The 15,065-nt window shown below is 41.3% G+C and overlaps 1 protein-coding gene across 1 annotated transcript; it reads right to left on the bottom strand.

Moving 5' to 3' along the window:
• Positions 1-10,884: 10,884 nt before the first annotated feature.
• LOC143421415 (uncharacterized) lies at positions 10,885-13,078 on the bottom strand. The gene is made up of 2 exons (XM_076890530.1): positions 12,709-13,078; positions 10,885-11,820 (listed from the first exon to the last, which is right to left on the bottom strand). The coding sequence occupies exons 1-2, from the start codon at positions 12,966-12,968 to the stop codon at positions 11,550-11,552; spliced, it is 531 nt and encodes a 176-aa protein (XP_076746645.1). The 5' UTR covers positions 12,969-13,078; the 3' UTR covers positions 10,885-11,549.
• Positions 13,079-15,065: the final 1,987 nt, after the last annotated feature.

Genomic DNA, 15,065 nt, shown 5'->3' with positions numbered 1-15,065 from the left:
TTGTCATCACTAAGTGATGTGAGTGCCTTCCTCTCCTCCATGGTGATGTTGGATGCTGGGGGATTTGCATTGCTGAGACAGGCCGAAACTTTCGTCCGTAGTTGCTCTGCTTCCACTTCTGCAATATTGGTGTTACGAACTGTTGTTTCTGTGGCTGTGATCAGCATCACTAGCGGGATTTGTCTCGATGTGACAGCAAAATTCAACCCTATGTTCCTTCAGTGGGCTGGTTTCAGTCATTATGCAAATGTACTGTTTATAAAGGGGAAACTGCAGTCAGCCGAGACTGAAGAAGTCACTGGGATGAGTGATGAAACGTTTCTCCCACAAAACGCTTTGTCCAGATGAACAGAATCAACTTTTGGAGATTTGCTTTCCTGGAGAATTGAGAATGCATCAAGACGTTTCAGGATTTAAGTGTATATATTTATTTAGCATTAGTAGGAACAACTTAAAGTCAAATCCAGTTCATGAATAGTTGTAATGAATTTAATGATATCAGACCAATATGCTTACCTCAGCAGATTTGAAGAATGCCTGATGAACAAGAGCAAATAAACCTCAACATCCTTCCATATCACAGCGTCTGGAAACTCGTGCCGGGCAGTACAGCATGACTCATCCACAGCAGAAAGCCTTCACAAAGGCATTATTTTTAAATGAGTTGAATATTGGTTGAAACCTGACCCTGTCTATTGTGGAAAAGAAGAGTTTTCAGCAGTTTCTGAAAGTAGTCGACTGCAAATAGAATCCGGTAATAATAATAATAATAATGGAGTGGATTTATATAGCGCTTTTCAAGGCACCCAAAGCGCTTTACAATGCCACTATTCATTCACTCTCACATTCACACACTGGTGAAGGCAAGCTGCAGTTGTAGCCACAGCTGCCCTGGGGCAGACTGACAGAAGCGAGGCTGCCATATCGCACCATCGGCCCCTCTGGCCAACACCAGTAGGCGGTAGGGTAAAGTTTCTTGCCCAAGGACACAACAACCAGGACAGAGAACCCGGGGATCAAACCAGCGAACCACGGTGGCCCTAGAAAAATTACATCAAAAACAGAGAACTTGTTAAAAACCCAGCTGAGCGACACTGATCATGTTTCAGTCACTGTGGACTTCTGGTTGGACTGAAGGATGAGGGGTTACTTTGGTATCACTGTGCACTGGATACAGAAAGAGACATAGAGGATACGGCTGAAGTCCAAACTGCTTCATAGGCTTACACACAGGTGAGAGAATCTGTGAGAAATTTGAAGTTATATGTGACGAATACAAAAATAAACTATATTATTATTGACAATGTTGCCAATATGCCGAAAGCATTAACTCTGTGCTTCCACGCCGAGCAAGGTGAGACACATGATGATGATCATCTTGATGACCCAGAGCTCTGGCATGACTTAACCTTGGAAGATCATGTTAAGTCGTGGTGCTGCTATGACAAAGACAGCACCAGCAGTGTTTTGGTGGTTTCTGGTGGTGAGAGATGGCTTGTCAGAGACCAAAGTGACATCTACTTCTCTTTCAAAGTTATCTAAGCTCAGCTCTTTACTGCACACAAGCACAACATTCATAGATGTGTTTGAAGCTTAATTTGAACAGAAAGCAATCCCAGCGGCTGTGATCACAAGATCGAATTCAACACTGAGACAAGAGAAGGCAGTTCTCCAATGTGAACATCTTCAACTCTGTGCTGTTCTCAAAATGGCTGGGCAAAATGAGTTATTATTCACAGCACAAGAGTGGAACCTGCTGAAGGAGATAGCAGACATCTGGAAGCCTTTCAGAGAAGCAACAGATTTGACACATAGTGAGAAAACAGTCACGATCAGTAGTGTTGTTCCATCCGTGCTGTCTCTCAATTACCACCTTGAGAAACTGACACCTCAAGTCCGTTTCCTGAATGGCCTGGTCAGGAGTCTCCAAGCATCATTCTATGTCTCATCGTGCACAAATGACTGCCAGACTTTTGGCCAGTTTGGTCTTTTGGAAATGCAATGAAATAACATAAAGTGCACATTATGTTCATTGTTTAATTCATATTTATTTATTTATTTATTTTCGCTGTCACTCACACTTGGACACATACAAACACATGTTCACACAGAGACTAGATAAGACAGACGGGACATGCTAATCACACTGCACTAAATTTACTGTGATGGTTCTTTGCTTTGTACAATCTCAGCACTTTTTGTCTGAAGAGAAAGTTCTGCTTTTGCATTTTTCATTGAATGTTTCTTCTGTGACTATTCTTGCAGCTAAGTTTCATTGAGCTGTACATTATAGAGGTACAATTTCAGAATTACTTGGTGTATATTTTGTAAGTTCACTTGTTTCATTATGTGTTGAGATACATACAGATTAAGAAAGAGAAAACATGATCTATTATTTACATTTAATATGTACCTGCAACATTGTTTAAAAAAGACTTGAAAGAAATTCAAAGTTTAGGGCTTGAGAATTGAGGATAAAGATTGGAGACTTACTTGAGTCTTGGAAAACAATGACTTTGTCCCACATATGGCTCGTAACCACAAAGATCTTGAATTTTCTTACACACTGCTGGGGTAGCATTATACGATCTCCCAGTATCAGACCACACAGTATCAGACCACATGGTATCAGACCACACACTAGCCACTTGTTCTCTCTCAGAGCTCTGAGCACTGAACCCCAGACTGACTGAGGCCTTCTCCCATAGTATGACTGTCCGCTGTCACAGATTTTATCAATCTTCTGCAGCAGCTCTTTGACCTGATCCCTGTTTTCCATCTTGTTGTTGAATACGTGGTACACACCGCTGCAGCTTTGCAGGAGCTGCTGGATGTTTCTGTCCTCTCTGGTGAACATCTCAATGTCCATGTCGGTGTCTTCCAGTCGGTCTCCGTAGGTGAAAAGCAACATGGTGTGTTTGGAGACATTAGCGCTAAGCATCTTCTGCAGAGCTTTCAGTCCTTCCTGCTCCTGTGGAGTGAATCTTCCGAGCTGGAGGACGAGGATGAAGACGTGAGGACCTGGAGAGCTTAGCTGGAGAGCTTTTTCCAGCTCTGCTTTCACCTCGTCTGCAGATAGCCGAGTGCTGAAGAGTCCGGGGGTGTCGACCACAGAGACTCTATGATCGTCAATATCAACTTGTTTCTTCTCACTGCTCAAAGTCAGAGGGCTCAAACTGATCCTACAGTTAAACTCCTTCTTTCCCAGGATGGTGTTTCCTGCTGAGCTCTTCCCCACTCTCTCCTGACCCACCAGCACCACCCTCAGGTCAGAGCCTGAAACAACACACGGCATCAGCAAGGAGGTATGGATTGAATAGTGTGCATCAGCATTAGTGCAACCAAAAAAATGGCAAAATTGGAATTTAGTTTCTTTAAATAAGTTCAGCTTTATTTTTATTGCACCACCTCACAATTGCAGTCCTCTCAATTTAGAGACTCCACAGCATTAGAGAGAAACCCCAAAATCACATCATCACCTATGAGTGGCAATTGGTAACAGTGGGAAGGAAAACTCCCTTTCAACAGGAGGTAACCTCCAAGAGAACAAGGCTCAGGGAAGGGCAGCCATCATAGAGACCCATTGGAGAAAAAGGAGAGCACAGAGAAACAAGACAAAGTTATGAGAGAGAACACAAAATGAAATGAGTGGTGTATGAACACCAGAGGAAACTCTCAGAGCGTCATGGGAATCCCCCAGCAGCCTGGGATTCAGGCAAGGGCGTAGATTTGGCATGGACGGAAGGGACATGTCAGCATCAATAATTTGATTTCTTAGAGTAAAGAAAAACAAACCCGATAGTAAGAAAAAAACAATCTGTCAACGTCTCATTCACCCAGCGGTGCAGAAAGGGTTAAATTACGTTCTCTACTGGAGTCCTACGTCATATGACAAATATGGCCAATGTGATTGGCTGTGCTTTTCAGGGAGCTCTGTTTAGTTTTAGCAGAAGCAAGCCTGATCTGCGAGGAGGAGAGGAGGATGGCAGCACAAAGGAAGAAACTGGATCTAAGAAAGTATTTTTCAAAGAAACCTGTAAGTCACTTAAAGTCAATTTCACTCAACAAATGTGTGGCTATGGTAGGCTTTGGCCCACATCAGTCTAAAATTGTATGTAACCATGAATAACGTGTTTGGGAAACTAACTGCACAACAGGCAGCACTATTAGTTCTCTCAGTCTCCTAGAGTAGCATTTCTAATTTTGATTGAAACTGTCAGAGAAAACAGCAGCCTTGAGCAAGTCAGGATATTAGTTTACAGAGGCTGTTAAAATTATACGTCTAACGTTAAAATGTTGGTGACACAATAATTTCATCCTAATGGTACTGACATATTCATAGGGTTAATTCTTGAGACAAAATTTCACAGAGTAGTCATGATTTTGCAAATATTCCACCTTGTGGTGTAGTTTGCACAAATTGTTTTAAAAATGCACTCCCCCTAAAAACATTACTGATGAGCAGTGTTGGGTAAGTTACTTTAAAATAGTAACTTAGTTACATTACTAGTTACTTCACTCAAAAGTAACTCAGTTACTTCAAGTTACTTGTTACTTTCAAAGTAACTAGTTACTAGGGAAAGTAACTTTGGTTTTACTCAGAATTCTCTTGTTAATGTGTTTCTTCCATAACTTTGCCAGTCTTCTAGCTTGCTTACTTGCCACAAGTGCACTGTGCCACCTACCAACAGAAAGGAAAAGATAATGTGCATATTTCCACGAGAGAAATCCCACGCCTGGACCGTCATTGACTGCTGCCATGATTCTAGCCTACGTCACAGCATCATGTGCGCCTTTTACATCCAACACAAAAACTGCAGTCGTGGTGCTTTCGATTGTACTCAGAACTCGGAAATTCTGCCTTCTGAATAGGAAGATGTAGGTAACACCAGACTGCAGATGAGCTGCATACAGAGCTGGACTGGGACAGAAAATTGGCCCGGACATTTTGACTAGAGACTGGCCCACCATTATAGGAAAAATCATAAAGCCTTTGAATGAAAATAAACACTGTTGTGACAGTGATGTACACTGTTTTGATGGTATATATGCATCAATCTATCAATCGTTTGTTGTAAGATTCAGATAATTATTTTTTTAAAAGCTAGACATTTTTTTTTTTTTTTGCCTGTCCCGTTTGGCTCTTTTGCCATCAGAATTATTGTCTAAAGGCAAAGGAAGATGCCCAACGGATTTACTTTACCAAATTGACCATCCCAGCCTTGCCATAATGGTCCATTTGATTCACCTTTTATTGTTTATTTTATTTTCACTTGCTGAATACGGGACAGACTTGACTGGAGGAAAGAAGGGGAGAAAGAAAGAGGGAAAGAGAAACAGCTGAGAAGAGGGACGGGGGAGAAGGGCAAAAAACAAAAACCAACAGAATGGGCAGCAAAAAAAAAGAAGAAAAAAAAAAGCATATATCGATCACCTGGATCACCTGTTGAGAAAGAAAAAAGAAAACTAGAAAGCGAAAATTTCTGAAGAAATTTTAAGTGTGCCTATGCCGCCGCTAATCAGTATAGTTTGCCATTCAAACAGCTACAGAGAGCAAAACTCAGCAGAGCAGCCATTCTCCACCATGAACTATGGTAAAACCAAACACCGCTCGCGCCTCACAGATGACAGCTTACAGTTTTGTGTAAAGATGAGGTGACTTCGTACAGCCCCAATTTGTAGACGCTGTGCGCAGAGGTTCATAAGCAGACCCGACAATGTTTGCATGAACACACTTTGAAGCATTACGTTATGGACCACTTTTCACACATAGTTGCTGTACCCACACAGCCGGCTGTAGCTTTTCATCTCATAGCCCGACACATACACAAAAAAAAAAAAAAAAAAGCAGAGAGAGCACAGACTTTACACCTGAGAGGCGTGATTGCAGATGCCGCTGAGGTGGGTCCACCTCCCCTGCAGCGGCACTGCAGACCACGCCCTGCCACACACATCAAACACGTAAAATAAATATTTATGCACTTTTCATTCACTTTTTGTTTTTGTTATTTTTACACAGTGTTCTGAATGATTAACAATGGTCTACAGCCAATCTTGTGTATTATTATACAAACTTTGGTTGTAAGATTCAGATAACTATTTAATAAAAGCTAAATATTTTATATGAGAGTAAGAAAGAAAAGTATATCTTTGTCTCATACTCTCATCAGACAATACATGAACCTCTCAATAAACAAAATATATGCTCGGCTTAAATGACAAACCGCTATTTTACACAGTGGAACACTTATTTTTAAACAAAACCAATGCAGTTCGCCACTGACAGTGCTTACCTTTGCACATCACAGTAAACACTGAACCAAGATGGCGCCCACGCGAACGAGAAATCTGAACTACGGTGTCCTGCAGAGGAAAAATGGTCAAAATTGCTAAAATTTACAACATATATGCAGCTCAACAGCGACACCTTGTGACTTATTCCAGTCACTACCTTACATATACATAACGTCTTACCTGACATTCAGTTCACCGGACACTCATACTGAATCACCAGCCCATATAAATGAAAAATAAGTCCAGCAGCCAACCAAGAGTCATCACGAAAGACTAGGGGTGACACGACAGCGTGAGCGGGCCTGGGTGTCAGCCAGCCCAGCCTGGGTGTCAGCCAGCCCGACCTGGGTGGCAGCCAAGCCAGCTAGCCGGCTAGCTGCCATGCGGCGGTGAAACGAGAGCCCGGCCTAGGTGTCAGCCAAGCCGCCCTAGCCAGCTAGCTGCCATGCGGCGCTAGCAGTAACATCGTGAGAGATATGGGACTTCTTGATAAAATATGGGACTTCTTGATAAAATTAAGTGTGCCTTTGCATAGGCACGCTTAACGAGCAGATATTTGAAGTTTACACCCCTACATTCTCGCCTGAAAATAGGGGAGGCTGTCATAAAGTTCAAAATCAGTAACTTAGCGCGCACAGCTGTATAGAAACTCCGTCGTGCTAGCTAGCACGCAGTACAGTTATTGTAACTGTCAGCACAACGAAAATAAACTACACCTAAACTCGGTTTATATCTGACCCAAATAGAGTGCAGTTAATAACGTCTTACCTGAAATTCAGTTCACCAGCCGCCTGCTTCTCCTGCATTGGGTTTCCCTTATCCACGATTGAGCTCCGCGTTAGCCACCACCGGTCGATCGGTGTTTCTTTCCCCGCATACGAGGGGAAGAGACATATACCGGTGGCTAACGCGGAGCTAGCTAGCCACCGGTATATGAACAACTCAGTTAGTTTTTCCACATCGACCAGCATCATCGACCCATATAAACGAAAAATAAGTCCAGCTAAGACAAAGACTGTTTGCGGAGCGATCGGGGGTGAAAGGAGTTAGAGACGCCTCACTGAAAGCCAAGCCTGGGTGCTTTTGAGCGAAGCGGCGCTAGCTAGCCGAGCTAGCTAGCCGGCTAGCCGGCCGGCCGAACTAGCTAGCCGGCTAGCAGCAACATCGTGAGAAATCTGTTGCTAATATGGGGTGTTTTGACAAAACGAGCAGATATTTGACGTTTACACACCTACATTCTCACCTGAAAACCGGTCGATCGGCGGCCGCCTCACATGTTTCTTTCCCAACATATGAGGGGAAAGAGACACATACCGGTGGCTAGCTAGCTCTGCGTTAGCCACCACCAAACAACTCAGTTAGTTTTTCCTCATCGACCAGCATCATCGGCCCATATAAACGAAAAATAAGTCCAGCTAAGACAAAGACTGTTTGCGGAGCTATCGGGGATGAAAGGAGTTAGAGACGCCTCACTGAAAGCCAAGCCTGGGTGCTTTTGAGTGAAGCGGCGCTAGCCGGCTAGCTAGCCAACATCGTGAAAAATCTGTTGCCAATATGGGATGTTTTGACAAAACGAGCAGATATTTGACGTTTACACACCTACATTCTCACCTGAAAATATCTTAAAAGTTTACTTTGTGACCTAGAAACACAAATAAGAGGAATATATTAAACCAAGTGGCAGCCGCCATTGTTTGACTGGTAGAGGCGTGCTTTGAATTGTGGGATATGCAGTTTTCCACCAAGCATACACCCTTGCCGTTACCGTAACTATTCAATGCTTCGTGCAACCTTAAGAATTCCAATGGTTCCTGAAAGCACCGACGCTGTGCGCGCCGTTCATATTGTTGTCATTATGGTAATCCAAATACGGGGACATACCACTAGAGTGAGCCAACACACCACAAATTAAGTGAGTGAGCAAACACACCACAAAGTAAGTAAAGTTTCACTTTCGTTCGTTCCCATTCATTTGAATGGGCAAAAACTTGCATTAAAATATTCATATTTAAAAAACTATAGAAGTAATAAACACCAAAAGTCATAGCACACCATTCCTGATCCAGCCGCACAAAATGATATAACATATATGAAGCTTGTGTCAAAACTGTGGGATGAGTTACGCGCGGAAATTTCAGGCTGAAAAAGGAAAATAATAATAATAAGAAGAATAATAAATCCGAGCAATAGTAATAAGTGTGCCTTTTGGCATAGGCACACTTAATAATAATAATAAGAATAATAAATCCGAGCAATAGTAATAAGTGTGCCTTTTGGCATAGGCACACTTAATAAGAATAATAAATCCGAGCAATAGTAATAAGTGTGCCTTTTGGCATAGGCACACTTAATAAGAATAATAAATCCGAGCAATAGTAATAAGTGTGCCTTTTGGCATAGGCACACTTAAAAATTGCATTTCCTGCGAAAATGCAGTGTGGATGCTTAAAGCTAAAGCTGCATGCAAAAAGTAGCTGAAAAAGCTGAAAAGTTGCAGAAATTGCAAAAACTTTGCAGAAGCAAATAGAACTTTGCGAAAATGTAATAACTTAGCAAAACTGCAATATCTTAGAGGAAACATAATACTTGGCAGAAATACAATAGCATAGCAGAACTTAGCAGAAATATTGTAACTTACCAGAAACTTGATAACTTCTCAAAAATACAAGAATTTAGGAGAAATAGTATAAGATAGCAGAAAGAATATATTTAGCCAAAAATACTTAAACATTACAGAAACACTATGATTTAGAAAAATAGTACAACATAGCAGAAATGCTGTATTTAGAAAGAAAAATATAATATAGTAGAAATAGTATGATTTGGCTGAAATACTATATTTAGCACATATACTGTAACATGACAGAAATTCCTCCAATTAGTAGTAATACTTTAACATAACACAAATGTTATGATTTGGCACAAAAATCATGATTTGTCAAAAATACTATGATTGAGCAGAAGTACTAAGATGTAGTAAAAGTACTTTGATTTAACAGAAATACAATTATGGAGGAGTAATACTTTAAAATGGGAGAAATATTGATACACACACACACACATACACAGAGCCTAAAGGGAAGAGTATTTGTGCCATGGAGTGTTAACAAGAATGTGAGGTCCATATTAGAAAAACTGGTAAAATCATAAAAGTTTGCAGAATTGTAATAAATGATGAATATGAATTACTGGTCTGTGACAGTGTATAAATTTGTAGTTAAAAAAAAACATGTGGGCCAAGGTGGAATCGAACCCACGACCTTTGGTCTGAAGAGCCGTGTGATTACCAATCGCGCCACCTCTAACGGTGTGTTCACACCGAACGCGATGGACGTGAATAGAGCGTCAGGTTTACATGTAAAGTCAATGGAAAGGCGCGATGACGCGCGATTGCGGGTCCCGCGAAAATTCGGAAGCAGATTTGCGTCGCGAAAACGCCAAAACGCGTGAAACGCGCGTCAGTGTAGCGCGTCTGGCGCGTTTGACTCGCGAATAAAACCACGCGCGTGAGTTTTTGTGTTGCATTTTGTGCATACGCGCGTTTCGCGTCTACCGCTCGAGTTGGAAAAATCTGAACTCCAGCGTCAAATCGCGCCGCGACAACCAATCAGGAGCCTGGTGACGTGGCTGTTACCTAGGTCAAAGGGGCAGATCCAGCCAAAGCCTTTCATACTTCAATGGAGGGGAAGGCTAATCAATGCGGTAGCAAACAACTCGGAGCTGTACAACACCAGCTGCTTTCAGTACTGAGACAGGAATAAAAAGGACCGAGCTTGGAGGAAGATATGTGAAGAGATCGGGCAACCTGGTAAGTTCATTCATTTCTCTTTTGAAAGTTTTCACTGACCCGGGGAAGCCGCACAAAAGCTAGCAAGCCACCGCTATTTTCCCACTGACGTACAAATACCGTTCTGCTTTTATGCATGTTGTCATTTAGGAATATATTTTATTGTTTATTAATAAACAGCACACAGTGGTCCCGCTGTTCATCCGTCACTGCTTTGCTTTTTCGCTGATTTTTTATTGCACAGTACAGCATTGCATTCTGCAGCCTGATTGACAAATCTCCTGTGCTTGCCAAATTTATCACGTTTGGTTTTGATAACCATCGCATCCAATAGAAAAAACAGCACAAAAACACCCATAACTATGAGCCTCATTCGGAAATAGACACCTGCACCGTGAGGGAAAAAGGCGCACGAAAGTGGCGGGCAGATGAAGACAAACCGCGGCATAATAATACTTTTACGTTTTGCAATCTACAAAGGTTTGCACTTTGAGAATCAATTGTGAGAACTGTGACCAGGGTTGGACCAGGGGCTAGTTATTCTGAGAACCCCTGCAATAAATGAGGGACCACTGTCTACTCTACGATTATTATATCCAACCTGTTAACATTTAATACTGTATTGATAGAACCAACTGATTCTGCAGCAGAGCATCCCCAGTCCCTGAGCTCCTGCTGCTGCACCCACAGATATGTACAGCAAGCACTGATACCTTTTTAGTCGGTGGGATTCCCTTGTGATCACCTTTACTAAATATCTACAACCAATCTGATTATATCCTGTTGTTTTTTTTTTTTTTCAATGTTGAAATTAAAATCTAGTAGCAGCCTTCTCATTTCTTTGTGTTTTGTGCTGTTTTACAGGCCCACAGAGGAGGACGGCTCCGAGGCAGATGAGGGACGGGTCCCAGGACGGTCCATCGGCGGTGGAGCTGGCCATCCTGGAGTCCCTGAAGAGGCCACACCAGTCTCCAATGGAGCATTTCCTCCTCAGCCTTGTTCCTGCTCTGGAGAGCAGCTGGTCCTTTTTATTCCTGTCTCTCTGTAAATTCTTATATTTTATATATTTATGTTTAATGTTTTTCTGTTTGAGACTTTTAATATTATTTCAAATAAATGTTTATAATGACTAATGTCTCAGTTCTACTACACAGCAAATGTTGGCACACAACTTGACACATGTAGAATTTATTTCATATTATACTAATGACAAAATATACTGATACAGTGGGATGCAGAAGTTTGGGCAACCTTGTTAATAGACATTATTTTCCTGTATAAATCGTTGGTTGTTACAATAAAAAATGTCAGTTAAATATCATACAGGAGACACACACAGTGATATTTGAGAAGTGAAAAGAAGTTTACTGGATTTACAGAAAGTGTGCAATAATTGTTTAAACAAAATCAAGCAGGTGCATCAATTTGGGCACCACAAAAAAGAAATGAAATGAATATTTAGTGTATATCAATGTGTGTGTCTCCTATATGATATATGGGGTGCCTTTGTCTGGATGTGCTTCCCATCCAGAGCTGCACAGCACAGAGGAAAGTTCCAGCGCTCCTGGAATCCCTCTGTGATGGAGCGCCAGTCTCCAGGTGAAGGCACAGCCATGAAGTCGTCCACTAGACAGTCCCAGATGGACGTCGCTGCCTGGGGGGTGATCTGGCTCACCGTGGACACACCGACTCTGAAACTGAACGCGATGGTCCTGAAGGAGTCCGCGGTGACAAGGAACCTGGACAAAATTGTTCAAAATCAGTATTATGTGTACTGCAGTTACAAAATACATTATTCAAATTCCAAAATACTTTTGTGATGTCAGATATAAATCACAAAACTTAAATCTTACATAAAACATTTTGTAATTATAAGGATAATTACAAAATGTATATTAGATAATATCTAAAACAGTTGTGTTTTGTTTTAACTTTAACATATCATAATTTGATTGGTAGCAACTTTCACAACTACAGTGAGCCAATCACTCATAATTCCTAAACATGTCAATCGGGTAGGAATGAAGTAAGACATTAATAGAAATAAAGAGTTGTGTGTTGACATGTAGCCCTTTCCTTGCTTAAATCATTAATATTTTTGAAAAATTAATCTGTGATAAGACAGCTTATCAAGATAGAACCATGTAACTAGAGATGAACCAAACTGTTCACAGTTTTATCTAACTCTGTTTTAATAAAGGCTGTGACCCCTGCTATAGAGTCTGACAGCTGCAGGGATTATATACAAATATTCAACTATCCCAGAATTAAACCAGGTCTAAATAAAAAGGAGTGAGTATCACTACAAAGGTTAACTCAGTGGTCCTAATGCTACAGTTTGATATCAGCAAACACCGAGCGCATACATTGATGTGACACCACAGCCATGCTATCATGCAAACACTGATAACAGCATAAATCGAATTAAATCGGGACTTGATGAGAGCTTCTGAGTATCACTAGAAATATTATAAAGAGTCGTCTCTGTACCACAGTTTGCTTTCAGTAAACACCGACAGCATTCACTGTTAGCATAGCACATCCATGTTAGCAGTGTATAACTGGATGGATTAGCATATTAGCACAGATATCAATAAAGGACTACCGTATTAAATAGTTTTACTAACCTCAGGCAGACGGACAGGCGCTCTGCAGGTGGGATTGAGCGTCTGTAGTTGGTGTCTAGGCGGGCGATGCTGGGACCGACGAGGGAAAGCAGGTCCTCAAACTGGCCGACGGTGATAGCGCTGGAATCGGCCGTCATCCAGGCGCAGCTCCTGGAGCAAGTGGTGAAACTCACCAAACTGCTCATGCCTCTGGAGGACCTGATGGACCCAGGTACGGCGAGGACGTCTTTTACGCTGCTGCTCTGCTCTCCACAGTACATAGAGAAGGGAGACTCTCTCTTCAAGCGCTAGCTCGATAGCTGCCATCTTGCAAAGATACCGGTCTGGCACAACTCCCTCCCACATTCCTCCCACATTTCCGGTTCACGCGCGTCAAAATATCGCGATGGATTTTTCTTGGACACGCGTTGAGACGCGAATGTACACGCGTCAAATTAGGGGTGTTTGGGGCGTTTTATTCGCGTCCATCGCGTTCGGTGTGAACACACCGTAAGGGGGCGGGCGATTTGAAAAAAAGGCTGATGAGGAGTCAGAATTAGATCGCGGTGAGAGGCGAAAAACGCCGTTTTTTGGAGTTACAAAACGTTGTGTAACTCAAAAACTAGGTGGGTTAGAAGCATAATTCTTGCACTGGGTGAATCAGCTGACTTTGGTGTACTTTGACTGCGATTTACAGAGATATGACGAGAGAAGAAACGGCTTGATTCCAATACTATGATTGAGGAGTAATACTTAAACATAGGAGAAATATTGATACACACACACACACATACACAGAGCCTAAAGGGAAGAGTATTTGTGCCATGGAGTGTTAACAAGAATGTGAGGTCCATATTAGAAAAACTGGTAAAATCATAAAAGTTTTCAGAATTGTAATAAATGATGAATATGAATTACCGTTCTGTGACAGTGTATTAATTTCTAAGATACTTCGAGGGACACAGACGGCTTTTACTGTTCTCAAAAACTTCACAAAACGTAAGTATCCGACTTCTAACTCCGTTAAATGTCATGAATTCCGTTTTCATGGATGCCTGGATGTTAAACTCAATTGTTACACCTGGTAGAGCAGAACGCTGATCATTTTATTAAAGATGAAACACTTTAGACAGTTTTTCAACTCTCAGTAATGCCATAGTGATCGTTTGATATATGGAGTTTAGGTCCAGACACGGCTAGTGAAGTCAGACTGAACAACCGGATTGAATTTTGAGGGTGTTTTTTTTACTACCCTTATAATATGTATAATACAATATAGGGCAAGACACAAGATCTAGCCATTTAACTTGCTGTCAATATAAAGACTGTCAAAGTACCAAAACTTAATCTGACTTTTCTTTTTCCTATGTTACGTTTCTATTGCAGAGAAATTCATTATCAATAAATTCACATTTACTATTGACAGTAATATATTAGTGGGTGTCATAGTTGATGAACTTATTGTCTCATGGGTGTTTAATTGAAAAAAAGATCTAAACGTATTAATGAAAAATAATTTCAGTCCTAATTTTTTATATGAAATATTAAGATCTTAACGAATTTGACAAATCTTCAAGCTCTATAACAGTTTTATAAACTTTAAGATGTTAAGTTTGAGCTGTGAGTCTCTAACTTTGCTTAAGGCTGGCACCCTGCCCTGGCAACAACACTTTCTAGCACTTTCTCAATTAAGCTATACAAAAACTAAATAACCAATAGGAATTAAGCTAAAAGAGTTCAACAAAAAATGAATAACTTCATTTCCCACAATGCCTCAGAGCCATTACTCGTCAAAAAAAGGCCATTTTCTGCGCGGTTACAGAGGTTGTGACTGACATGAAAGCGTACTAGATTACTGTCATTCTATTGGCTCAAATGATTAACAAAGGGGACCAATAGAAAGAGCCACAGCCACAGGAACTATGCAAGTGCATTACGTGTGTGTGTGTGTGTGTGTGTGTGTGTGTGTGTGTGTGTGTGTGTGTGGAGGGGGGGGGGGGGGGATCTCCAACAAACAACAAATATTTTAGGCATTTAAAACCCCTGGAAGGTCTTGGGTCGATTTGTGGCTATTTTCAAATTTTGATTACATGCCATTTGCACAGTGTTGAATGGACTATAGCCAAATTCTCCAAAAAAAAAAGTTTGATATGATTTTATTTCAAAATTCAAGTCTGACTTCCTTCAATTAGCTTCAGTGGCTAAGCTACAGACAAACTTACACTATTGGGCTTAGTGGTCGATTTGTGCCCCATTGAAACCCATTATAAACGCTATTTTTCACTGCAAATTAATTACGGTCAAAGGGATCGTCGATGTTTAACTTTCATTTTCATTTTGCAGTACGGGCCTTAGAGTTGTAATTTTTTTATTTGTCC

Source organism: Maylandia zebra, linkage group LG12 (genome assembly GCF_041146795.1).
Source record: "Maylandia zebra isolate NMK-2024a linkage group LG12, Mzebra_GT3a, whole genome shotgun sequence".
Taxonomy (NCBI): domain Eukaryota; kingdom Metazoa; phylum Chordata; class Actinopteri; order Cichliformes; family Cichlidae; genus Maylandia; species Maylandia zebra.
The sequence above is the reverse complement of the archived record's forward strand: the minus strand, read 5'-3'. Positions and strand labels throughout refer to the sequence as shown.

Coding starts and splice junctions, on each gene's coding strand:
- LOC143421415 (XM_076890530.1), bottom strand. CDS start 12,968: ATGTACTGTGGAGAGCAGAGCAGCAGCGTAAAAGACGTCCTCGCCGTA. Junction 11,821..12,708: donor CGCCTGTCCGTCTGCCTGAG/GTTAGTAAAACT, acceptor AATTTTGTCCAG/GTTCCTTGTCACCGCGGACT.